Genomic DNA, 24628 nt, shown 5'->3' on the forward strand with positions numbered 1-24628 from the left:
ATTTTGAAACAAGTGATAACAGAACATTTTTCAAAATTTGTGATGTATAAAGCATTTGAGAACTCTATTCATTGACACCAATGTTATCACTTCCAAGGTACTACTTACTTCCGAGATATATTAAAACTCAAATTTAAGCCAATGCAGGAGAAAAATAAAATGGGGTGGATGGGGGAGGGGGGGGGCAATGATAAGGAGGAATGTGAAATATTTGAAGCTGAACTACTCTCTACAAACTTTAAGGCTTTAGATGTGCAAAAAAAGTGTGTAAATCACAATGTTTCTTTTGCTCTGAATATTCATTAAAAAAAACAGTAACACAAGAATGAGACACTACGGTAGTTCAAAGCAAATTAATCAACTTCTTTGGTGCTGTTCCAAACCAAATGAAAATTGTATCATTTTTTTTTTTTTTTTTCGGAAACTCATTTTCTACAAGCATTTGGTTATAACGAGAGAATATAGCGGTTCTTTCATGCTCGTTTTAAGCAAGTTCAATTGCCTACAGTAATAATTGTCGTATATGGCAAAAATTATTTCAGAAGGATATAAAAGTTTCTTTTTTTTTTCCGGAAAAATAAAACTTTTAAAAAATTAATATGTAATGAGAAGATTGTAATGAAACAAAAATTTTAACCTAATGCACTCATTAGTCAAAAAATACAGAAAGAGAAAGTTTGAATTTATCATCACAAAAGAAGCGTAAAAGAAGAATCTTAAATAAATTATCTTGATTAAAAATCACATAATAATATATAGATATAAACTAGTTCAAAAGTTAACTCAAAAATCATTCCCAAAAATGCACTTAAAAGCAGCTAGTGTTTTGTCAACACATTTCTGTTTTTGCTAAAGTTCTAAATATTATGAAAAAAAAGAAATGATTTTATTCCCTGTTCCCTAGCAATGTTTACAATCAAGAGTCATACAAAAATGCATATCATAAGAAACTTTGCTTCAAACTTGTAAGTTCAGTTCATTTTTAGTTGTTTTGGATTGAAAATATGTCATAAAATGTAGGTAACTTAAGACAAAAAAAAGCTTTTGTAGCAAAATTTTAAAACTTTTCAAGGGTACGTCGTCTGCATATCACAGTACACATGGATGCCAATCAATATGTAACATCATTCTTCTCTACAAAAATGAAAGGCTACATACTGCCGCTTTGAAGCAAGAAAATTAAAGAAATTTTATCGGACACCTCTGAAACCCCTCCGCTCAGATTTATCGCCCTGGACTGCCATTAGTTAGGACAATTCAAAAAAAGGCCTTGAATGACAACAATTTGACTCTGCACATGTCCCTCCTCTTTCTCTCACAACCACATCAATAGAAAAAATGTGACAGAAAAAATGTGTTTCAGAGGAAGGGCACTATGTAGAAAAAGGATGGCTTACGTACATCTTTTCTGGTTGATACTGACGATATCTCTAAAGAAATTCTGGTTCACATTTGATCTGATTTTATTTTAGTTTTGAGTGAAAATGAATATACAGTAAAAAGCAAAGAGAATAACTTTTTTTGCTTAGGACCTTATTGAAAAGTTTCAAAAGTGTCTGGATCCCACCTAAAATGAATTGCCGAACCCTGCATTAAACCATTGATTCAAAACACAGCACAGTTATCTTTATGAGACTGCTAGAAGAAAAAATTTCAATAAACATCAACACCTGATCAGAACATATAAAAATAAATTAAAACTATTACCTTATGCATAAATACCAAAGCTCTTTCAAAGGCACTGTTCACATCTTCATAAGCAGGGTCAGTAACGCATTTTCCACGCACTTGCACTCTACGTAGTTTCAAGTATTTGTGCCAGATTGTATAACTGAAAAGTTTATGCATTATAAGATATTTTAATCAAATCATTACAAAATAAAGATTTTTTTTAAGGGGTGGGGGGTTGAACGAGGCTGGAAGGAATCAGACTTGTAACTGGAGGGTCCTGGGTTTGATCCTAGCCAGTTCAAGACCCACCATCTTCATCAGTGGCGACGGTGTGACATTAAATATGCTTGTGGTCACAAAGCCCTCCAAGTGAAACAATTCCTCTTGGGGTGTAGGAACAGGGATTACTGGGATTCTGGTCTGATCAAAAAATTAAAGCTGTCTTCAGGGTCCCATCCAACTGGTTAAACCAAATAGTGGAAGCTGGGGGGAACCTGGAGTGAAAAGTATGTCCTTGGTCAACTTTAATAGAATGTCTCACTCATTATTCAAATTTACCAAGAAAATAATATAGATTTTTTTCATGACTCTTAATGTCCGACTTGCATACATTTTTCTCCCCAACGCCTAACGTTTTAGCATGTAGCCTGAGCCATGTTACATGACTAAGTTACATGCCTGTTGTTTTATCCATTCACCATAAAGCAGTGCATGATGCATGCAAAGGCTTGTTGTGAATTCTGAAGTAAATTGTATGATAAATAGTGGTATCTAAGTTTTTAAGTGACAGCATTTCAAAAAAAAGAAATAAATAAAATAAAATAAGAATTTCTATTATTAAAAAAATAATAAATTCTGCTTATTAAGAAGTCAAAGAGAGAGAGTGTAAAAAAAATTTCAGAAAAAATATGCTGCCAAGAGTACTTAAGGGGAAGTTTTCTTTAGAACACACAATCAGCAAAGAAGTTTTGAAAATATTTATTTGGTAACTTTTAAGTAAACTTGTTACCAAAAGAGAATGGTTTGAACATCTTAGAAATTACTAAAGAAATAAATTTGAAGGAACTTGAATTTTGAGTAGAGAGCTACGATTTTCTTACTGCGTGTTTACTTATTATTGCTATATACAGTAATGACATTGTATTGCATTTTTTATGAGCAAAGCTTCTTTTTTTAAAAAAACATATTTTTACTGGCAATATTTTTATTCCTATTGGGAGAAACTGCTGATCGGATTGTCATAACAAACATCTGTTCTTTTTATGTGAAAATCACTAAATTTAAGAATAATTTTTAAATGCCATCAATTAATGAAAAAAAGCTTAAAATAATACACCTTGTTAAATTACTAACTTTAATAAAAGCAGTAGTATCACCAGGGCTGTGGAGTCGGAGTCGAGGAGTTGGAGTCGGATTGATTTTGGGGTAAAGGAGTTAAGAGTCATTCGAAAACATGTCGCCTCCGACTCCGGGTTTCTTTTATTTCTTTAATTTTCACTCACTCTCCTTGCAATTAAAAAAAACTGATTACCAATTAATTTGATAACATGTATAAAGGCCTACTAATAAAAAAATAACTGTCATTGTGGAAACCAGCTGGCTTGATTGTTTATCGAACTTTCTGTAACAGCTACCTACGCTGCAGTCTCCTAGTTTGCTTATTTTTCAACTTTATTTAACTGATAGCAACTGTCCGCAAACAGTCTTGTTGCCTAACATTTTGAAAGTAATCACGTTTATATAAAAATAATAATATATTTTTTACTCTGATCTCAGTTATAAAATAGTAAAAGGAATGTATCGCTTGAGCAAGTAGGGAAACTTCTGACGGTGCTTGGTATATTCAAATAAGTGTTAGCACGAAAGCGCAAATCCAAAAGATCCGATAAAATATAATTGTTTTTTTTTTAATCTAAAGACTTTATATAAAAAAGCTTGACTCACTAAAAAGTACAAAAAAAAATCAGTACATGATTTATTAGTTACAACACTCAAAAATTGTACTTTATCCTAAAATCTTCATATTAAAGTTCATTCTAAAGTTGCCAATATAATTAAATTAAAATTGAGCCCAGAAATGTAGGTAAAATAAAAGCTATTGGTACTAAGCTGTATACCACCGCATTTTGTGTAAAATTAGCTCTAGACATGCATGTACATGACCTCTCCCCGTAATATAGTGCAACCTTTTCGTTGAAATTTTTAACATGAAATTTAAGATTTATTTTGCTGGGGAAATTTTTCAGAATTAAAGTATAACAATTTTTATAGACTCTGAAATTATGTTGAGGTGTCACCCACCAGATGGGTGTCACCCGGGAGGGGGGTACTGCCCCCTCTCGAGAAAAGTTTTTTGATTTAGCAAAAAAGTTTTTTTTCTCTCAAGTTACAACTTTGGAAAATTAAAAGCACAGGATTTGATCCACATCTATTTGTTAAATATTAAAGCAGAGCAAATTAATCCTTTTCAGTTTTTTAAAAATGGGATTTTTAAGTAATCTCACTTTAGAAATCGCTATCGGATAATTTGATTTTCAAATTGAACTTCTAATGTATGCATTTGAGGTTTACAATAAAATACAATGCGAAATTTTCATAAAAAGGAATTAACATTTCATTCTCTGTTTAGGGGTTTTCCCCCTCTTAGGGGTCCTTCTTATGAGGGAGGATTTGGAAAAAAAAATAAATAAATAAATAAATAAAAAGCCGGAGTCGGAGTCAAATGCTTCAAAATCCAGGAGTTGGAGTCAGCTGTTTTTTTTCCAACTCCGCAGCCCTGAGTATCACTATAGGGAGGTGGTTCAACCATACTCTCTATATTCCTAAGTTTAAAGCTGATAAATTTCCAGCAAAAAAAAAACTAATTATATAGGTATGAGGGAAAATCACACATATAAGCATAAAATTCTAACAAAAAAAAATTATTTACCTTCCAGGCAACTCTCGTAATGCTCGCTCATAGAGTAGGTTGATGGCAGCCTTAGGAGCATCTTTCTTGAAAGCAATGTAACGAAGCCAGTGCTTGACTGAATAGGGGTTTCTGAGAATTTCTTCTTCGTAAGGTATATCTTCATCATCCTTAAAAATTATATAAGGGAAAGTTAGTTTTATATTTAAGTAGAAGTCAAATATGCATATAAATATTAATTGAAGAATTAAAAACTACAAGAACTAAACAGTTAGAATAACTTTCAAAACAATCAATCATACAGTTAAAAATTTAAAATGGTACAAAAAAAAACTATATCATGGTACAAATGTTTACTTTAATGAAAAGGAATACTTAATTACTATTTTGCAAATTGCAGTAACAACAGTAGCTTTTTACTGTCAAGCATTTTTTAAAGATATGCCGCTCTTTTTGGATAGCACAAGGGCCCTCATTTTTTTCTTCTTTTCAAAAATCAGCATTCTTGGTCTTTAAGACAAAAATTAAATGCTTAAAAGAAACAGATGATAGACAGCAGTGTTTCTAAGAGTGCTTATTTTATTAAGTGTTGATTCATTAATCTTTATGCATAACAACTAAGTCAGCAGTGGCTTGGGCTTACGATTTGATAATCTACTGAAACGAAAACAGTAGCCAAAGGGCGATAAGGGGAGACACTGGAAGTCGTCCTCATCATCAACGAGTAACCCTGAAACCCGAGTGGGTCGGAGAGGAGGAGGGCAGACAAACGAGGTGCGGACGCTAGGCTATGAGCGAGGAGAACCGCTTGAGCTGGCAGCAGGGCGAGTTTTTCTTTAATATCATAATGTCATGTAGTATACACCTAATGCTGAATCTTGTTGTAATGGCAAAAAGTAAATTAAAAGTCTAAATAAGGAACATATTCTCCTCAATTGAATTTGGCTCGCATTAATGATTCAACTTGTTCTAGCTTTGGTTCACTACAATCAAATCCTGTTTTAGCAAGGTCTGTTATAGAGATAATCTTGTTTTAGGGAAGACTTTATTAAAGCTCAACTCAAATTACATAGGATCAATGTTAACAATCATAATATGGTATAAGGAAATTTCATTTTCGCTGATCCCTTGCACTTCATTAAAACTGGATTCAACAGTATCTATACAAAAGCAAGGAATCAAAATGCTTTTTAAGGAGTTTTTTTGAATAAGAGTTCACTTTTACATTATTGGGTTTTGAGAATAATGTTTGGAACGTTTGAATTTTTTTAAGTATTATGGTTCACCCCGAAAGCAGAATACTAATAAATTTGCGACATATGTTGCAGAATAGATGCCTGAGCTGCAGTACAATTCTGTTCAAATGTGAGAGGAAAACTCGGACGAATTTCAAACTTAAAGAACTCTGCAGAATTTATGCAAAATTTTATCTTCAGTAGGGAGATGTTAATAAAAAATCTGCAGTTTTTGTAGATTTTCTGCAGAAATTTCATATTCTAAAACTAAAAAGATTCTGATTTTTCTAGCATTTTTGGTTCCCCTTTTCCTAATTTTTCCCCAACGATCTTCATCCACTGCAATTTCCTCCATAAACGTATGTTTTGAAAACATGCCAGCATTGAAACACGTAAATCACTGAAAATTGCGTGGCTTGTTTGAGATTTCGATCCTTTTGCACCATGAAAATATTTCAATTAGGTATTTAGAAAGTTTTGAAGTGTTTTATTGTGTGTCCCTAACTCAACTCATTTTATTTATTATTTATTTCAGTAATTTATTTACATAATTTTAATTTTTTAATATTCTTTCATGCCAGGTAAAATCAACCAAAAAAAACGTGATGGCACTTATAGGTTCAGATTTTTATAAAATTATGTGTCTTCTCTTTCTATATGCATTTTAGAAAGCATTTAAAATATTTTTGGAGAATCTCAATCGGTTTAGGTTCCACAGAAATGCATAACAGCAAAGTTTAAATTAAAAAAAACTCCTGTATGAAACGATTTTGATTTAGGGCTCTTGATTTGTGGGAAAGGTCACCTTGGTTGCTTACGTATAAAATGCTTGAAGTACTTGCAGAACAATTTTGGTCAAATGATTTTCCGTTGCAGAACATCGTCAACTATTCTGCTTTTGGGCGGTTCAAAAAAATAAAAGTTGTAAACTTGTGAAAATTACTCACTACTGCTGAAAAAACTTTCAGTAATAAAATTAGTTCACTATAACAGTACCAAATAACTTCAATATAGGATTTGTAGGACTAACTATTAGTGCTATTTGTTGGTCATAGGTCATAGATTAAAACAAAATTATTAATAGTAGAAATACAACATATACCAAATATCTGTTTAAAAAATTTTCATTTGGATATTTTAATTTTAAGCTACATATAAAATAAAATCTACATTAAGTATGATTATTAATTTAAAATATATCATTTTAAAAGCAAAAAAAAAGTCATTGTTGCTGTCTTGTGCCAGTTAGGTAAACAATTTTAGCGTGCACTACTTCACTTTTCCAATTGTACTGTAATTTGGTGTTAAGTCTGACTTCCACAGTACACACATGCTGTTAAGGACCAGTTTATAGAGTAGGCAATAATTCACAGCACAACAACACATTCACACAAAGAAAGGACAAGAGAAAGAGAGAAAGTACATCCATGCTCGAGCCGGGATTCGAACCCAGGGCCTCCCCCATGACAGCCAGATTCCTACGACCATTAGACAGGGCAAGCGGGATCAGAAAACAAATTAACATAGTAATTGGCTAATTTGGTTTATGTTTTTCTACACAAATAGAAAATCTTGGTAAAAAAAAAATTCCTTTCTTGGTATTCGATTTGATAACTGATAATCATGGTAACATGCTATGTCATAAATAATCTTGCATTTACCTTACATGTAAATCCAAACGTAAGTTGTTTTAAATATTATTACTAATTGGGCAATTCCATGATAAGGTCAACCAGATGATCAAATTTTCAAAATTAAAATTTCTAAACAAATGAGGTGTCATTTTAAAGGTAAAGAGTTGTATATTTTGAAATGCCTGTCTAAAATTTGATCACTTCAGTTATAAATAAGTTACAGGAGGTTAAACTAAGGTCAACATCTGGAATATTTTCAAACCATATTTGGTGACTCTCGAAGAAATTCTGTTTTTTCCAAAAAATACATACTAATATTATGAATTGAGATGAATAATCATTTATGTGTTGCTGGTGATGTTGCAAAAATGTGTCAAAATATAATCCATTTTGATTTGTAAAAGAATTCCTCTGTGGTGCATTAAGTGTTTTACGTCCAACACCAAAATGCGCAGTTTATTATGCTGAGTCAATAATTTTAAAGCTACATACATGTATTTTTGGGTACAAAGTAAGAATTTCAATCTCTTTGATGTAACTTATTTTCATTTTGTAACAAGTGAATATTTTTTATTGAAATCTAGGTGTCGGACGTAAAAAATTTTTACGTCCGACACCATTTACGTCCGACACTGTTACATTCCTTTAAACAACATATGTTTTCAACTGTGTTTCTCCTTTTTTTGCCTTTAATTTCAAAGTTAAAGTGAAACATGCATAAAAAACAACTTAGTGAATTTATTGTATATACATTTAGGGTTGATAGGGGTAAGTAGGACCCCTTTTGAGAAAAGGTGTGTTGGATGAACATAATAGAGTTGATTAAGATCAATTTTGGCAAATTTGCCAAAACTATAAGTGGAAAAAGAAATTGGAAACACTAAATGACTGCGCCGATGTAAAATTGGCTAAGGAAGAACTATAATCAACATTCAACCCATATAAATCTTGATGGTTTTCTATCAGGTAAGTTTCACAAATAACTGATCACCAGCTTTTGTAGCTGAACTATCAATTCCTACTAAGTCATCATAGTTGTCTTGTATTTCACTAATACAAATATTTCATCAAAGTTGCTATTGATTTTTAAATCCTCACTGTTAGGGGGGGAACCACTTACTACATAGTGTGGGGACGTCTTACAGCAAAATTTTACGGGGTAAGTGGGGGTCCTTCCTCTAAAAGTTTTTAATATTATTTAAGTCAAAAACTCTGACTGCAGAATGCTCTTTTAAGTTAAACTGGACAATGTGCATGATTATTTAAAAATCATAAAAAAATAAATGCCAACCGGGAAACACTTCTTTGAAAAATGCTGCTTAAACTCGCAAAAAATATTTTTCAGATTTTTTTTTTTTTTAATTTCTGACTAAGTTCTCTGACCTAGAAAAAAAATTTCACGTAACCCAAATATATTCAAAAACTAATCACTGTGATGAACCATGACATGATCAATGTAAAAAAAGTATAAAAACCTTATGGATATTTCAGTTTTTGGGGGGTGATCCACTTACCCCGGTGTCCCACTTCCCCCAATCAACCCTACTTTTGAATTTACTTGGTAAATTTGATTTCAATATATGTAACCTATAATTTACATATTTATAACTGTAATCATTGTTATGTATTTACATTTAAGAGCAATAGTTTACGTCCAATATGAACAATTTACATCCGACACCGAAAATTGACGTCCGACACCAAGCTAAAAATATTTTTTAAATAATTTCATTCCTTATAATATCATTTGAAAACTGTGAAATATGCTTCAATCATAAGTGTACTTTAGAATTATGCTGTTTTTAAAATTAAAGTGTAAGCCAATACACAGACTTTTAATAATTTTTAAATTAACCATCAATTTTACTATTTGTGTGTTTACAAATACAGATACAAATACAAATGTGACGACCAGCAACAGGCTCTGGGCCCAGCTAGGCTGGTCCTAGTCAATTAATTAGTCCCCAATGAAGATCAATGGCCCTCTTAAAGCTATCCACTCCCTTGCTCATTACCGCCTCTTCCGGTAAGCTATTCCAAGTGCCCACGACCCTGCTAAAGAAGTAGTTTTTCCTGATTTCCAAGTTAGCCTGAGATTTAAATAGCTTAAAACAATGACCCCTTGTCCTGCTTTCCCCGCAAAAATGTAACCCATTTACATCTTTCATTTTGATAAATTTAAATAACTGAATCATGTCCCCTCTGACTCTCCTTTGCTCCAGGCTATACATGTTAAGTCTATTAAGTCTGGTATCATAATCTAACTCTGGGAGTCCCCTTACTAATTTAGTTACCCTTCTTTGAACCCTTTCCAATACAAAAATATCTTTCTTCAGATAAGGCGACCAAAACTGAACAGCATACTCCAAATGAGGTCTTACTAAACTCCTATATAAAGGCAGAAGAACTTTCTTAGATTTGTTTGAAATAGATCTATTGATGAACCCAAGCATTTTGTTGGCTTTGTTACTAGCAATACTGCACTGTTGACTAAACTTGAAGTCTTGATTAATAAAGACACCCAGATCCATAACATTTTCTGCCTGATTTATGACTGAACCCTGTAGACGATATCTCATACGCTTATTTCCATGACCTAAGTGTAGCACTTGACATTTCCCTACATTAACTGTCATACCCCATTTATCTGCCCACTTAGTAATATGATCTAAATCCTCTTGCAGCTGTTTTACTTGTTCTTCATTTTCGACAATCCCCATAACTTTTACATCGTCAGCAAAACAATTCATGCTTCCAGAAATATTTTCATTGATGTCATTCATAAATATAATAAACAAAAGAGGCCCTAAAACTGATCCCTGAGGAACCCCACTTAAAACATCACTCCAATTAGAATGATTTCCTCTCACAACTACTCTTTGCTTCCTACCAGTAAGCCAATTTCTAACCCAAAGTAAAGTTTTTCCTCCTATTCCAATGTCAGCTAACTTGCTGAGAAGAGCAACATGCGGTACCTTGTCAAAAGCTTTTTGAAAATCAATATAAACAACATCCACACATTTTTTGTTATCTAAAGCTGAGGTAACCTTGTCGTAGAAATGCAATAAATTAGTAGTACAGGATTTACCTTTCCTGAAACCATACTGCAAACTAGTCAACAGACTATTAGTCTCTAAGAACATCATGATCTTAATTTTGATCAAAGTTTCGAAAATCTTACAAATCACCGAAGTCAAACTTACAGGTCTATAATTCCCAGCAATACCTTTAGACCCCCTTCTTGAAGAGTGGCGTTATGTTAGCCAGCTTCCAGTCCTCTGGCACCGTCCCCGAGTTATAAGAAGCATTGAAAATATTCAAAATAACATCCACTAATTCCTCTGCACATTCAACTAAAATTTTTGGATAGATATTATCTGGTCCCGGAGCTTTAGTTGCTTTAATCTTTTTCAAATGAAATAAAACCTCCTCCCTGGAAAATACAAAATCCTCAAGCTGTATAATAGCTTGTGTCTTGTTAGTGTCAACTGTTGAGATACAGTTATCGTTAAACACACTGGAAAAAAAGTTATTTAGAACATTTGCAATATCCCTATCGTTTTGGATTAAATTTCCATACTCATCAACCAAAGGCCCAATTTGACTGTTTCGAGCTTTCCCAGAATTAGCGTAAGCAAAAAATCTCTTAGGGTTCCCATCAATGTCATCTGCCAGCCTTTGCTCCAATTCCCTTTTTTGAATCCGTACCAAATACTTAAAATTTCGCCTTGCCTTACCATACTGGAGCCTCTCCGCACTCTGACCAGTTTCTTTAAACTTACGAAAAGTGGCTTGCTTATAATTAAGAGCTTCTTTAGTCTCCCTGGAGAACCACATAGGCCAAATTTTGGTACTAACACCTTTTCTCCTAAATGGAACATAGTCCCCAATGGTTTTAGCAAGTTTATCCTTAAATTCCGTCCACTGCTGATCTACATCGCTATTTTCCAACCCTGACGAAAAAACCTCTTTCAAGCTATGCCTAAGTGCAACAAAATCGGTGTTTCTGAAATTGGGCAGAAACCTAAAATTATCATCTTTGCACACTTCAAATTTAACCCGGAACCTAATGCTGTTATGATCACTATCTCCAATATGCTCCCCTACACTCAACCCCTGAACAAAACTACCTATATCACAAAAAACCAGATCCAAAATGGCCTCCTCTCGAGTTCCCCGAGTTACAACTTGATCTAAGAAGCAGTCACCAATTACTTTTAAAAATTCCTCTTCTTTGCCATTACCAGGATAAAAATTATTCCAATCAATACCCGGAAAATTGAAATCCCCCATTATGATAACGGATCCCTTACTGGACATGTCACTAATAATACGGTACATCTGTTCATCTTGTCCCTGGTTTGAATTAGGTGGCCTATAAATGTTTCCAAAGCGTAGCTTTTTGCCCTTACTGCTCATCAACTCCAGCCAAACCATATCAATATCAGTAGGCTTATCATTTATGACCAATTCATTGCAAATAAAATTGTCTCTAACATAAAATAAAACCCCACCACCTCTTTTACCTACTCTATCCTGTCTGAACAAATTATACCCAGCAATATGTAATAACTCAGCATCAGATTCGGTAGCCCATGTCTCTGTAATTCCAATAATATCCAACTTCTCATCCATAACTATGCTTTTCAATTCATCCATCTTGTTCCTAATACTGCGAGCATTGGTATAGAAAACTTTAAGCATGCCTAAGTTGCTTTTATTTAACACCCTGAAATTTCCTAAATTACAATTGTTAACATTACTACTCTTGTTCGTCACTTTATTTCCATTTCTAGCAATACCCAAAAAAATTTCATTCTCTCGATACCTGATGCTTGAATCATGCCCCCCATTCCAACTTAGTTTTTTGACTCCGAAGCCCTTAAAATTAATCCACTAACCATTTTGACCCCTGTAGAGCTCAGATGCAGGCCAACCCTAGCAATCCAATCCCGTTTACAATGACTCCATACATCAATGAACCTGATACTGCGCTTTTCGCAAATTGACTTCAGTAGCAAGTTCATACACCTCGCACGTTGATTTAGCCAGCTCCTATGCACTCCATACCTGGGAAGCAAACCAACCACTTGGACATTCGGCGAAAAGCTGGTTGCTTTATCCAACAGGGATTCCCATTCCCTAGAAAACTCCTCATTTTTACTGTGGCCTACATCATTTGTTCCCACCCACAAAGTAACCATGTCCTCCTTATTCAATACTCCCTTCTTTTCAGCAACCATATTAACGTCTTTTACCCGAGCCCCTGGTAAACAACACCTAGCCACCTTACGCTTTACTCTCCCAACTGTGTTACCCACCTCCCTTACCATAGAGTCCCCCAAAATTACACCCTTAGTTTCCCAATCTAACTCCTCATTTGAAACTTCCCCCTGAATCTCTGGAACATTTATACCCTCTACAACTGGCCTACACCCTAATGCTAACTGGGCTTCCAAAACTAGCATCTTAAGTCTTAAGTCTGAGAGTTCAGCACATTTAGTGCAAATATAATCCTCCTCAAAAACAGACTCATTTTCCCCCTTATACAGGCAGAACATATGACATAAATCACAAGAGATCCACCTGTCCCCCTTCCCACTCTTTACCTCTTTCATAATGCATATAACACCCATTTCTACTCAGTGAATATGTTCCAAAAGGCAAAACAGAAAGATAAAAATGCAAAAAAAAAACACAGAATAAATACTAAAAACAGCAGTAAATAAACAGAGTTGCTACAACCAATAAAGCACACAAGATCAAAAACCAGGAGATCACCACATGTTAGGCTTAGCTCCAAAAAATGCAAAAACACTTCAAGAATACAATAACAGCAAAAATGAGCCCCCAAAACACAATAAAACTAAATTACATGATAAAGTGAAGTAAAAAAAACCTAAAACTAGACAGTAATAATGAAAAATTATAGTAAAAAAACACTTATCAAATTAGCAGCAATAACACTCCCTGCATCACAGGCGCCCTCTAGTGGCCAGTTGTCAAAAATGTACATTGAAGATTTTCCTTCCGAATGGGACTCGAACCTAGGACCACCCACTTGGAAGACAAACGCTCTAGCCACCTGACTATCAGAGCTCTCCGACACCAACGTCCGACACCAACTCTTTAAATCTTTTTAATTTATACTTTAGGGATCAATTTTGAAAAACTAACATTTTTTATTCAGTGGGATGTAGTAAGTATCTTGTAAATAAATTTGATCATTTTGGAACAGTTTATATTTGGTAAATGGAACTAACACTGACAAATTTTTCTTAATTTTTTATGTCCAACAACATGGAATTGCCCAGTTGGAAAATTATTCAACTGATTTTCAGCTATGTTAATCTCTTTGGTAACCAATAAAAAGTTGTATCATTACTTAAATAAAAGAATAAAAGTCCAACATTGCCTGTTTTTCCCCCCCTTTAAGTACAACTGATTGTTAAACTTTGCTTACAATTTGATTAATTTTAATAAAATTGCTTTTAAACAACATTTAATATTTCATAAGGTGTAAAACTTTAGGCATTTACGAACTGAAAACTTTAATATCAAAGTGTTGACTAATTTAAGCTGCATCTTTATATAAAAAAATAAGCAGTTAATGTTAGGTAGTAACAAATTGACTTCATATATTTGTTTCTACTTTCTGGTTACTGTGTCATATTTAAATAAGATTTCATAAGATTTAAGAAAAATTGAAAACAACAAAATTTAACATCCGAGTGTTTTCCTTTGCATTAAATTACTTTGAATTTGATAATTAAAAAGTAAGTTTAAATTGATTTTGTACTGTTGCATATTGAAACTTTGAGGAATTCCGCTGAACCAAATATTTGGCTTGTCAGCCAAACATCCCTACTAGCAAAATTTCTTGCATCAATCTTGACAGATCTTGATATTATACTGACGGTGTCAATATTGACTTGTTTCATACTGCATAAAGCTTGCATAAAGATTAAAAAGCAATATTACAACAACAACACGTATGCAACATTGCATTCATCTTAAAATATCAATATTGATATTACCTTATAATAACAACATTGCATACATGTTGACGCCGTCAAGATGTATTGATTTGATGCTGCCGCCGTCAAGGTAATTAGTACACAATAGAACAGGTAGACCTTCGTTGATACTTGCGCATGCGCACAGTTCTTTCTACCCAGCGTCCCTCGCATTGCTGGCTACGATTCAGTCGGTTATTCAGAAGAGCTGCACGTGGCGTTGGTGTTGCGTTCTTTAGGCTTCGTTAAGTTGGTTGCTTAGTTATTAGTGTGGAATAGTATTGTTTTAGGAATAACTTATGAATGACTGATATTTGCATTTGTTTATTAATATAGTACTAAACAAGTCATATCGCAGACGATGTGCGATCAATGTTAGAAATCGCTGAAAATAACTTTTTTCGTCCTTAGACTTCGAAACAAAGGACATGTTAGACCACTAACTATTTTCACAGCTCCATCCTAATTTAATTTACATTTGTTATATAGCCAAAGAGTGGCAACACTATTTTACTCTTTATTTAAATTTTATGTAAATTACCTTTTTATATATATGTTGAAATAAAATAGAGGTCGTCTCTTGACTCAAAAAATTGGTTCATGTCTATTACTTATTAGACGTAAGATCCACGGAAAAATACTGCGCATAGCTTTTAAAGCTAACAAAATGGCAGCAGAGTGTTGTTTAAACCTAAAATGTTTGAGTTTGGAAATAGCGCAGTGAGAAATAACTTCTATCCATTACTGGGTAACAATGGCGCACGCTGAGGAAAGTGGCGTATTTAAGTTTCAGAAGCTAAACAGAGACAACTATAAAAGTTGGAAGTTCAATGTTAAGATGTTATTAACGAACTATGATGTGTTTAGCGTAGTAGACGGTACGGAGACTCTGGCAGAAGTTGCTGACGAAAAAGAAACGAAATCTTGGAAAAGACGCGATTCTAAAGCAATGTCAACAATTTGCCTGCTTGTGGACGAAGAACTGAAAAATTTGGTCATAGACTCGACTAGTGCAAAAGAAGCATGGGACTCGTTATGCAAAGTGTTCGAACCTACAACTCGAGCTAGAATTGCCGCTTTGCGTTCGGAATTCACGAAACTAAATTTAAAAGAAGACGAAAATATTTCTGCTTTTATCGGCCGCATTTTTCGAGCTGCAAAAGACTTGGAATCTGCCGGAAGAAAAGTGGAAGATGACGAAATAGCGTATCAGATGCTGTGTAATTTACCTCCGAAGTATGACAATGTTGTAATTCAACTGTATCAACTGAGTGATGAAAGTTTTACCTCTGAAAATGTGCGAAAAGCCTTAATATCTGAATTTGATAGACTTCAGCATAGGGAGAATCCAAAAGAAACTTCAACATTCCCGCAAACTGCATTTGTTTTCGACAGACACAGAAAAAATGTGTGTTTCGCTTGCGGAGAAGAAGGGCACTACTCTAGGAACTGTCCGAAAAGGAAAAATAATTCTAACTACAACAACTGGAAGCGCAAACAACGTAAAGGTCAACAAGATATGGTTACGGGAAATCGCGGAAAACTAAAGAAAGTCCAAAATTCCAATTTCCGAAAGAAGGACGGAGATGCAAGTTCTTTTCTCGCCGGAGCAATGACAGCAAATACAAAAACTGTTGAATTCGCGGTAGATTCTGCCGCAACAGAACATTTCTGTGCTGATTTAGAACTATTTCAAGACTTTAAAAGTTTTCCTAACTCAAAAGCTGTAATTGCGGAAGGAACAACGAAAATTTGTGGTTCGGGTGACATTTCTTTGGAGATTATACAAAAGTCAGGTAATAAAAATCTTTTATTGAAAAATGTAATGTACACTCCAAATATGTCGCGGAACTTGATTTCTGGTAGATTAATTGACAAAGCTGGTTTTTCATTAAAAATTAAAAACAGTAAAGCTGTAATAAGAAAACCGAACGGTCAATTTTTCGTAGAAGCACCTTTGGTAAACAATTTTTACATTTTAAAAGCAAATTCAAGTGTAAAAACTTCTGAAATTTGTATTACTGAGAAAAACTCAATTATGTTAATGCATAAGAGATATGGGCATCAAAATGCTCAAGCTTTAAAGAGCTTCAGTAAATCTGAAAATGTTTACGATTTAGAAAACTTAAGTGGTAAAATTGAAATTTGTGACACTTGTCAAATTTTAAAGTCCACTAGAGCTAGTTTTAAAAGTATAAATAAAAATTACTACTAATAGTGTTTTGGAACTACTTCATTTAGATTTATTTGGCCCAACTGCGGTAAAATCTTTAGCAGGTTCGCGTTATTTTTTAAGTATTGTAGATGATTATTCTCGATATGCCAATATTTATTTCCTTAAGCATAAAAATGAAGCGTTTAAATATTTTAAAAATATTTCAAGCAGACAGTTTAACAGCAGGAAAGACAGTTTGACAAAAGGATTAAGCGCATTAGTACTGATAATGGGCTTGAGTTTTGTGCTAAAATATTTTGAAGATCATTTAAAGTCGGAAGGTATTAAAATTGAACGTACTAATATTTATTCTGCAGAAATGAACGGGACAGCGGAACGTCTGAACAGGTCAATTATTGAAGGTGTTACGAGCAGTGTTAAGTGAAACTAATTTACCAAAATCATTGTGGGCTGAATTAAGCTCATACGCAAAACTATTTGAAAAATAGGTTTCCGCATAAAAGTTTAGGAAATGTAGCACCACTAAACATTTGGGGCAATAAAAAGTTCTCGGTAAGACACTTGAAAACTATAGGAAGTACCGCGTATTACCATATTCCAAAAGAACGACGAAGTAAATTCGAACCAAATGCTGGAATCGGTGTATTGGTAGGTTATGCAGTAAAAACATATGGATATAGGATATGGGAACCAGGTACGCGAAATGTATTTGAAACTAAGCATGTAAAATTTGACGAAAGTAAACATAGATATGAAACTGAATCTAAGCGAAAAGAAACTGTTATTACAGCGTCAATTTTAAATTCAGAAAGTGATTTCTCGGATGAGGAAACTCAAATTTCCTTGGATATTCCAGATAAAGGTGAAACTAGTGGGATAAAAAGAATAAACTGGGAAAGGAAAGTAAAAACTAGAAATAGAGGTAAATCTGAAGGTCGAAAAGACATTTATTACTATCCTGAGCCTAAAATTAGACTTAGAAGTCTAAAAGAAGTCAAAAATTATTGCAAAAATAATGACATTCCCTTTAATTCCAAAGATTTTGATTTTTCAAAGAAAGATTTAAATGAAGAAATTCTTAGTAGTGATAATGCTGAACATTCGAGTGATAGCGAGGTTGAAATTCATTGTGCGGAAGTTAAAATTCCTTTAACATTTGAAGAATCTCAAAAACTGTTCAGAAAGAAATGAATGGCTCAAAGCTATGATTGAAGAGATAAATATGTTAAAATCTCGCGGTGTTTACGAGTTGGTTCCGAGAAAGGAAGCCACAAAAGTTTTGGGTTGTAAATGGGTGTACAATTTAAAAACAGATACTAATAAATCAATTAGGATATATCGTTCAAGGTTGGTTGCACTCGGTTTTAGGCAAACAGAAGGAATAAATTTTTTTGATACTTTTTCACCAGTAATTAGCTTTACATTAGTTAGATTTTTCTTTACAATTCTGATCGCCTTAAAAAGTTGGAGACATGCTCATCTGGACATTAAATGTGCGTATCTGTACGGAAATTTAACAGAAACCATATATTTGGAACAACCAAAAGGTTTTGTAACGAGGGGTAAAGAAAATCATGTTATGAAACTTAAAAAGGCATTGTATGGCCTACATCAATCAGGGCGCGAGTGGTTTCATGAATTAAATAGAGTATTTTCGGAATTACATTTCGAAAAGCTGTCGAGTTGTAATTGTGTTTTTCATTTAAATTGGAAAGTTATAATTTTGTAGTATGTCGATGATTTAGCGGTATTTGCTTTAAATGACGATTTATTGAATCGTGCAATTGATTTAATAAAATCAAAGTTTGATATAAAAAATTTAGGGGCAGTTTCAAAATTCTTAGGGGTTGAATTTGAATGTATGGATGATGGTCATTTACTGATTCATCAGAAATCTTACATTGAAAAGTTAGATTCTGTTTTCAATCAGTTTCGAAAGGAAAATGTAAAAGTTCCGTTAAACCCCGGTGTAATTGTACAAAAATGTGCAAAATGTGCCTTATAGATCTTTAGTTGGTAGTCTTTTGTTTTTAGCCACGAGAACTAGGACTGATATTATGTTTCATGTATCTTTACTATCTAAGTATTGTAATTTTCCTTCCAAAATTCACTGGAAAATGTTGTCAAGTTTTAAATTATGTTATAAATACTAAAGAGTATTGCTTGGACTTATCTAAAGCTAGTAATTCTAATGTTGAAGCATACGTAGATGCAAGTTGGTCTTCAGATCGAGATGATCGAAAATCAGCAAGTGGGTTTTTAGTTACGTTAGACGGAGTTCCAAATCTTGGTTATCGTCAAAACAAGCCACAGTTGCTCTTTCTAGCATGGAATCTGAATTTATTGCTATTTCAGATGTAGTAAAAGAAATAATCTGGCTTTCACGAATCTTAAAAGATTGTAGAAATTTAGGAGTTATTTTTCAAAAGCCGACAGTTTATTGCGATAGCAAAAGTGCTATTTATTTTTCTAAGAATTTTGTGGAAAATAAAAGAACTAAACATATAGACATTAAATATTTTTTCGTTAAAGAAAATTTAAAAGATGAGAAATTTGAGTTAATTCATGTTAATGGAAAGAAAAATTTAGCTGATTGCTTGACAAAATGTTTGACTGTGCAACAGTTAATGGACTTCTGTAAAAGAGTGTTTTGTTTTGGTGTTTAAAAATTATCATTTTCTTGTATGGATCTGTGAAAATGAGGGGGATATGTTAGACCACTATTTTCACAGCTCCATCCTAATTTAATTTACATTTGTTATATAGCCAAAGAGTGGCAACACTATTTTACTCTTTATTTAAATTTTATGTAAATTACCTTTTTATATATATGTTGAAATAAAATAGAGGTCGTCTCTTGACTCAGAAAATTCGTTCATGTCTATTACTTATTAGACGTAAGATCCACGGAAAAATACTGCGCATAGCTTTTAAAGCTAACAATGACTAATTAAACGTAGATGAAATACACCGCCAGCTCAGTCAATTCCAGCCGAGGACTGCAGTTTTGTGCTTATTAGCACTCATCAGCCCGGCATAGGAAAGACTGAGCTGGAGATGGAAAACCTCTTAAGGAAGCCAAGAGAGCCAAACAAACTGGTAGCTAATACAGAATTAATATTGACCAGAGGAGTGATTGAAGCAATGGTTCGGTTCAACTCGAATATTGAAAGGCAAGGCACCCGCTTCGGGCCCGGGCTAGGGCTGAGCCCGTCTCATCTCTACTATACAAGTAAAAGCAACACTGTATAATAAATAAGCTATTCATTATAATGAAACACATGACTTACTTCATTTCCATTTCAGCATACTTTAACCATAAGGTAACATTCCTGTGATCTACATCCAAAGCTCTCTCATAAATTGAACGAGCTCTAAAACACAAGTAAATTAAAAGAAAATAAGATGAAAGAAAACACAATGATTTAGTTTCAACTTCAACTGAATAAAAACAAAGTAGAATTAAAAACTTTCTTTAATTATCTCATTAAAACAACATAATTAGCCTTTAAAGAAAAATGAGGAATAATTTACCACATTTTTTTTTGAAAAACAAAAGTTTTGAAAAGAAGGAAAACAATGAAACAAACAAGTTTTAAAAAAATAACTGGAAATATACAATTTCCACATTTGTGTACAAAAAGGTTTCTTTTCTGGATTGCAATGATTTTACCATAGGGATTTTTTCTCCAAATTCCAACCAATGAAAAACTCTGTTTTGGGGAATTTTGTTTTGATGAAATTTCAGGAGACATTTACTTTATTAAGGAGTTTGGGAGAAGGCACTAAAATTTGGGAGTTCCTCGAATGAGTCAGTTCGAGTTGGCAGCTTGGTAATATTTTTATTACGACAAGCTCAATTTTTTTTCAGATTTTCCTGTAATCAAACTCTTTAATTAATGGTCAAGCCAGTATGAAGCTTTATCAGACTGTCAGTACTTATTTCTTTGGCATAAACTAAAAGGGTTGGAATAAAATCTAAAACATATACAAAATTTCAAATGCATCGCTGTCATGTTGTACATTAGTCATTAAAATTGTTTAACTTTTTCTGAATTATAGTTTTCTGTAAGGTATTGATACTGAGAAAGATTTCAAGATCTGCCACAACTTCTTTGTGAATTAAAGGGGCAAAATCAGTTTAGAAAGCCAAAATTTTAGCGTTTTTCATGAATTTTTTAACAGAGAAGAAATAATCAGGATTTCTTCAAAATTGGAAAATATTTTATTCATGTTTTGAAGAACACTTTGTAAATTTTTCAAGTCATTTCGGCCCAAAATAGTGGAGTTAGAAGCTACTGTTCATGGAGTATCGCCATCAGAGCTTAATGCTGATGGGCATTACTGAAATCAATTTTTATCCATAATTAATTACATTTCTCTTTATTCTCATTAACAACATATTCCCTAAGAATATGAACCTAATTATAATTTTAAAAAAAAGTTCAAAAGTGCACGTTTTTTTGAGGCATTTGATTATAATGTCATTCCTTTCTACCATTTGCTTTCACCTTTTTCAAATTGAAAATATATTTTTTATAATGATACCATCATATACACTGTAATTGAATGAAGGACATTCACACTAATTCTCATAAGAATTGGTCAATAACTTTTTGAGCTAGAATGCCCACCAGTTGATAAAAAGTAGTTTTGGGAGAAACACATTTGCAAAAAAAAAAAAAAACTGCTATGAATGTTTTTGAATCGCAGCAGTCACTTAAGTGCACAAAGCACTGGAACTCATTGGAATTTTTCATTGAAACTTTGGCAACATATTCTTGAATAGTTTCACCAACATTTTATGACATTAAAAAAAATGGATTTTTTTTGACCTGACTTAAGTTAATTAAAAATGAAAAGCCAGATTTGTAAGCTCAAGAAATAATTTGGAGGGTGTAATAACTTCCAAAATATTCAATCTAACAGTCAACGAACTTTTGTCTTCTTTTCGCATTTTGAACAGCACTTTTTACTTTTTAACGTCACCACCATAAGTTTTTTGTGATATTCTGAATTTAGGGCGGAGTGAAAAAAACGTAATTAAGAAATATATAAAGCCTATGTGCGGGGGGAAAAGTTGCCTCTTACCAAGCCTATTTACCATACAAAATTTCAGCTAAATCAAAATAATATCTTTAATTAGCCTGTGATTTTTCATCAAACTGGCGAAAATGAAACTCTGTTTGAAATGAAACTCTTATTATGTAAGTACTTAATATATAGTTAGTTGAATGATCTAGGCTATTGCAGGGATAGAAGTGACATTTGCCAACAAAAATATAGGAACATATAAGAATTTTCTGAAAAAAATATAGGAATTCGATGGAAAATATAGGAGTTTTCTAAAAACAATATAGGAATTTTTCGAAACAATATAGGAACGTTTTGAAAAAAAAAGGATATACAGGAATTTTTATAACAAGGCTAGCCAGTATGACTTTTTTTTTTTCAAAATGCAACATTACTATTAAATTAAAAACATGTAATAAAACTCCTACCTGACATAAGTGCAATACAAAAACATAAATATGTCTAAAAAATACACAATAAGTTCAAAATAATTTTAAAAAAAAAACATAAATGAATGGTTTTTTTTTGAAAACAGCAGCAACAGTAACAATACTTAAAATGTGCAATGAATTAAATTTCAACAAAAAGACTACTACAAATGCCTTCTACTTTCAAATGCCTTTATTATAAAATCAGTTAATTTGAATCCAAATTAAGAACCTTCACATAATCGAGTATGGAATTTTAAAACATATTTTCACAAGCAAAACACATGTTACATTGAAGTTAGAGCATTTTGCGCAATTAAATTTTTGCATTGCATTTTGTACATGACTATTCCAGGGTTCCCACTCTCATTCAAGAAAAGAATTCAAATACTTATTTACTATGCTGTAAATCTTGTGACAGCTCTTGAGCAGTGTTCCCTGCTAAGCAGTTTATGATAGCAGTTGTTTCCGTCCGAGCACAAAGGTACTTTCTTTGCTACCAACCTACAAGCCCGGGAACATATTTTTAATTAAAGTTTTGCATGATCCAATATTGCGATAGGAAAGCTGTGCTCCAGAATGAAATTCGTGAATAAAAGTTCTGTTCTAATTATGTTATCACTTGACAATGCAGTAAAAGCCGAACTTAAAAGTTTTATAAGTTGTTAAAACATGCACATTATCTTTCCGTGTGCTATGCTGAAATCAAAGTCATATGTCACACAGTAATATCAGGGGTCAATCCAGGTTTTATTTTTTGATTCTCCATTTTGTGAAAAAGCAAAATATTTCTGAATTTTCTTTATTTTTGTGAAAAAGAAATTATGAATTTCCTTTTCTTTTCCGGAAAAAAAGTTTTTAGGTAAAAATTAAAATTACTTGACGATTTGTAAGTTAAAATTTAAATGTATAAATTTTTTTTTCTTAGAAAAAATCTGATATGATACTTTTTGAGCATTTTTTTTTTTCTGAAAATCCTGACTTATCAACACCAAATTCGATCATAGTTGAAATCCACGATTTCCCATGACTTTCAAGGGCACCCAGGAAAATATATATTTGATTTAGTAGTATTTGGTCATGGGGTTCACATACCCTTTAGGGAGAAAAAAAATTCAAGCACTTTTCAAGGCAAAAAAATTTTTTTTCAAGGCAATACCATAAATTTGTTCGAAAAATATTGCATGCAGGTTTGTTGGCAAAAGCCATTTTTTTGGTTCTTGGAGAGATTCGTAAAAGGCTTAACTGTATTTTGAATTGTTTCAAACTTACCTGTAAACAGGGCCGATCCTAGGGTGTCGGCCGCCCGTGTGCAAAGACCTAATGTGCTGCCCCTCAAGAGTAATTTGCATATTTTGACTAATCTTTAACGTCTATGTAAATCTTTCTTTAAATTTCTATTCCAAGCTTGAATTTAAAAAAGGGGGGGGGACAGAAGAATGATCTTATAAAAAGGAAGAAATTTTTTATAGTAAGAAAATCCTTAGGTACAATTTATATCTTTGAAGAAAGTAATAGATACCGAAATTTACTAGTCGTAAAAACGCATTTTATAATCTTTCTTCGGTGACATCAGAGAAGGGACGGAGGAAGGGGAAGCGTCGGGGGAGGTGTCAGGGGTTCAGGGGAGGAGGATAGCTCTAAGAAAATTATTGAAATTAGCATATGAAAAATATTTTTAGTTTATCTTTAGTTGTGTTTGGTTGCAAGGACAAAACAGTCAAGCATATTCAAGGTGCATGGAAAAATTTTCGAAATTGACGTCAAATATCGCAATTTTAAGAACTTTTTCGAGATTTTAGGTGAAAGTAATGCTGCAGTTCTTTCCTAAAATTCTTTCAAAATTGAAATCAATTTGAAGCTATTTTTTAAGACCGTAGCTTAGGAAGGATCAGCGTTCTTCCCAAAAAAATCTCCGAAACTGAAATTTTAAACCTGCCATTTTGGGTTATCTTTTAGGGTTCGACCGATGGCATTTTTTGGCCGATGGGCCCATGCCGATTGTTGGTCGGTTGTTCAAAGATGGCCGATTGTTTTCCTCCAAATGGCCGATTGCCGATGGCCGATGGAAAAAAAAAAATCAAACAGAAATAAATTGATAAGATTGTCAGGGATTTAAAGGATCATTGATTCATTTCACTTTACTTCCTTTCTACGAATAAAGAATTGTAATCACAAAAAAAAAAATCAGATTTCGACCTAAATTTCTGTTTTACTATCACCAAATTTATACTTCACAAGTTTTTTCGGCACATCTGTACATACATATGTACCTAGGAACATATAGATAACCAAATATACATTTTGAACGCCTCCTCAGTTAATTATTGCAAATTCTCTTGTGATGTCTTCATGCGCGTAAACTTGCGTCACTCAAAAACGTTATGAAATAGTAAATTGAAAACTCATACCTACGTAGTATGATCTAAAAGTTCGAGGTCAAGTTGTATAAAACCTTACCCTGAATAGTTCACATTACTGAAGCAT

General features: G+C 33.1%; 1 protein-coding gene across 1 annotated transcript in view; it reads right to left on the reverse strand.

Moving 5' to 3' along the window:
• The window catches only part of LOC129226808 (pre-mRNA-splicing factor SYF1-like), an 82244-nt gene that overhangs the window by 53403 nt on the left and 4213 nt on the right, over positions 1 to 24628 (reverse strand). The window contains exons 2-3 of the mRNA XM_054861435.1: positions 4601 to 4833; positions 1708 to 1831 (exon numbers count right to left, since the gene is read on the reverse strand). Of these exons, the coding sequence (XP_054717410.1) occupies positions 1708 to 1831; positions 4601 to 4833 (357 nt within the window). The remainder of the gene's footprint in view (positions 1 to 1707; positions 1832 to 4600; positions 4834 to 24628) is intronic.

Source organism: Uloborus diversus, chromosome 7 (assembly GCF_026930045.1).
Source record: "Uloborus diversus isolate 005 chromosome 7, Udiv.v.3.1, whole genome shotgun sequence".
NCBI lineage: Eukaryota > Metazoa > Arthropoda > Arachnida > Araneae > Uloboridae > Uloborus > Uloborus diversus.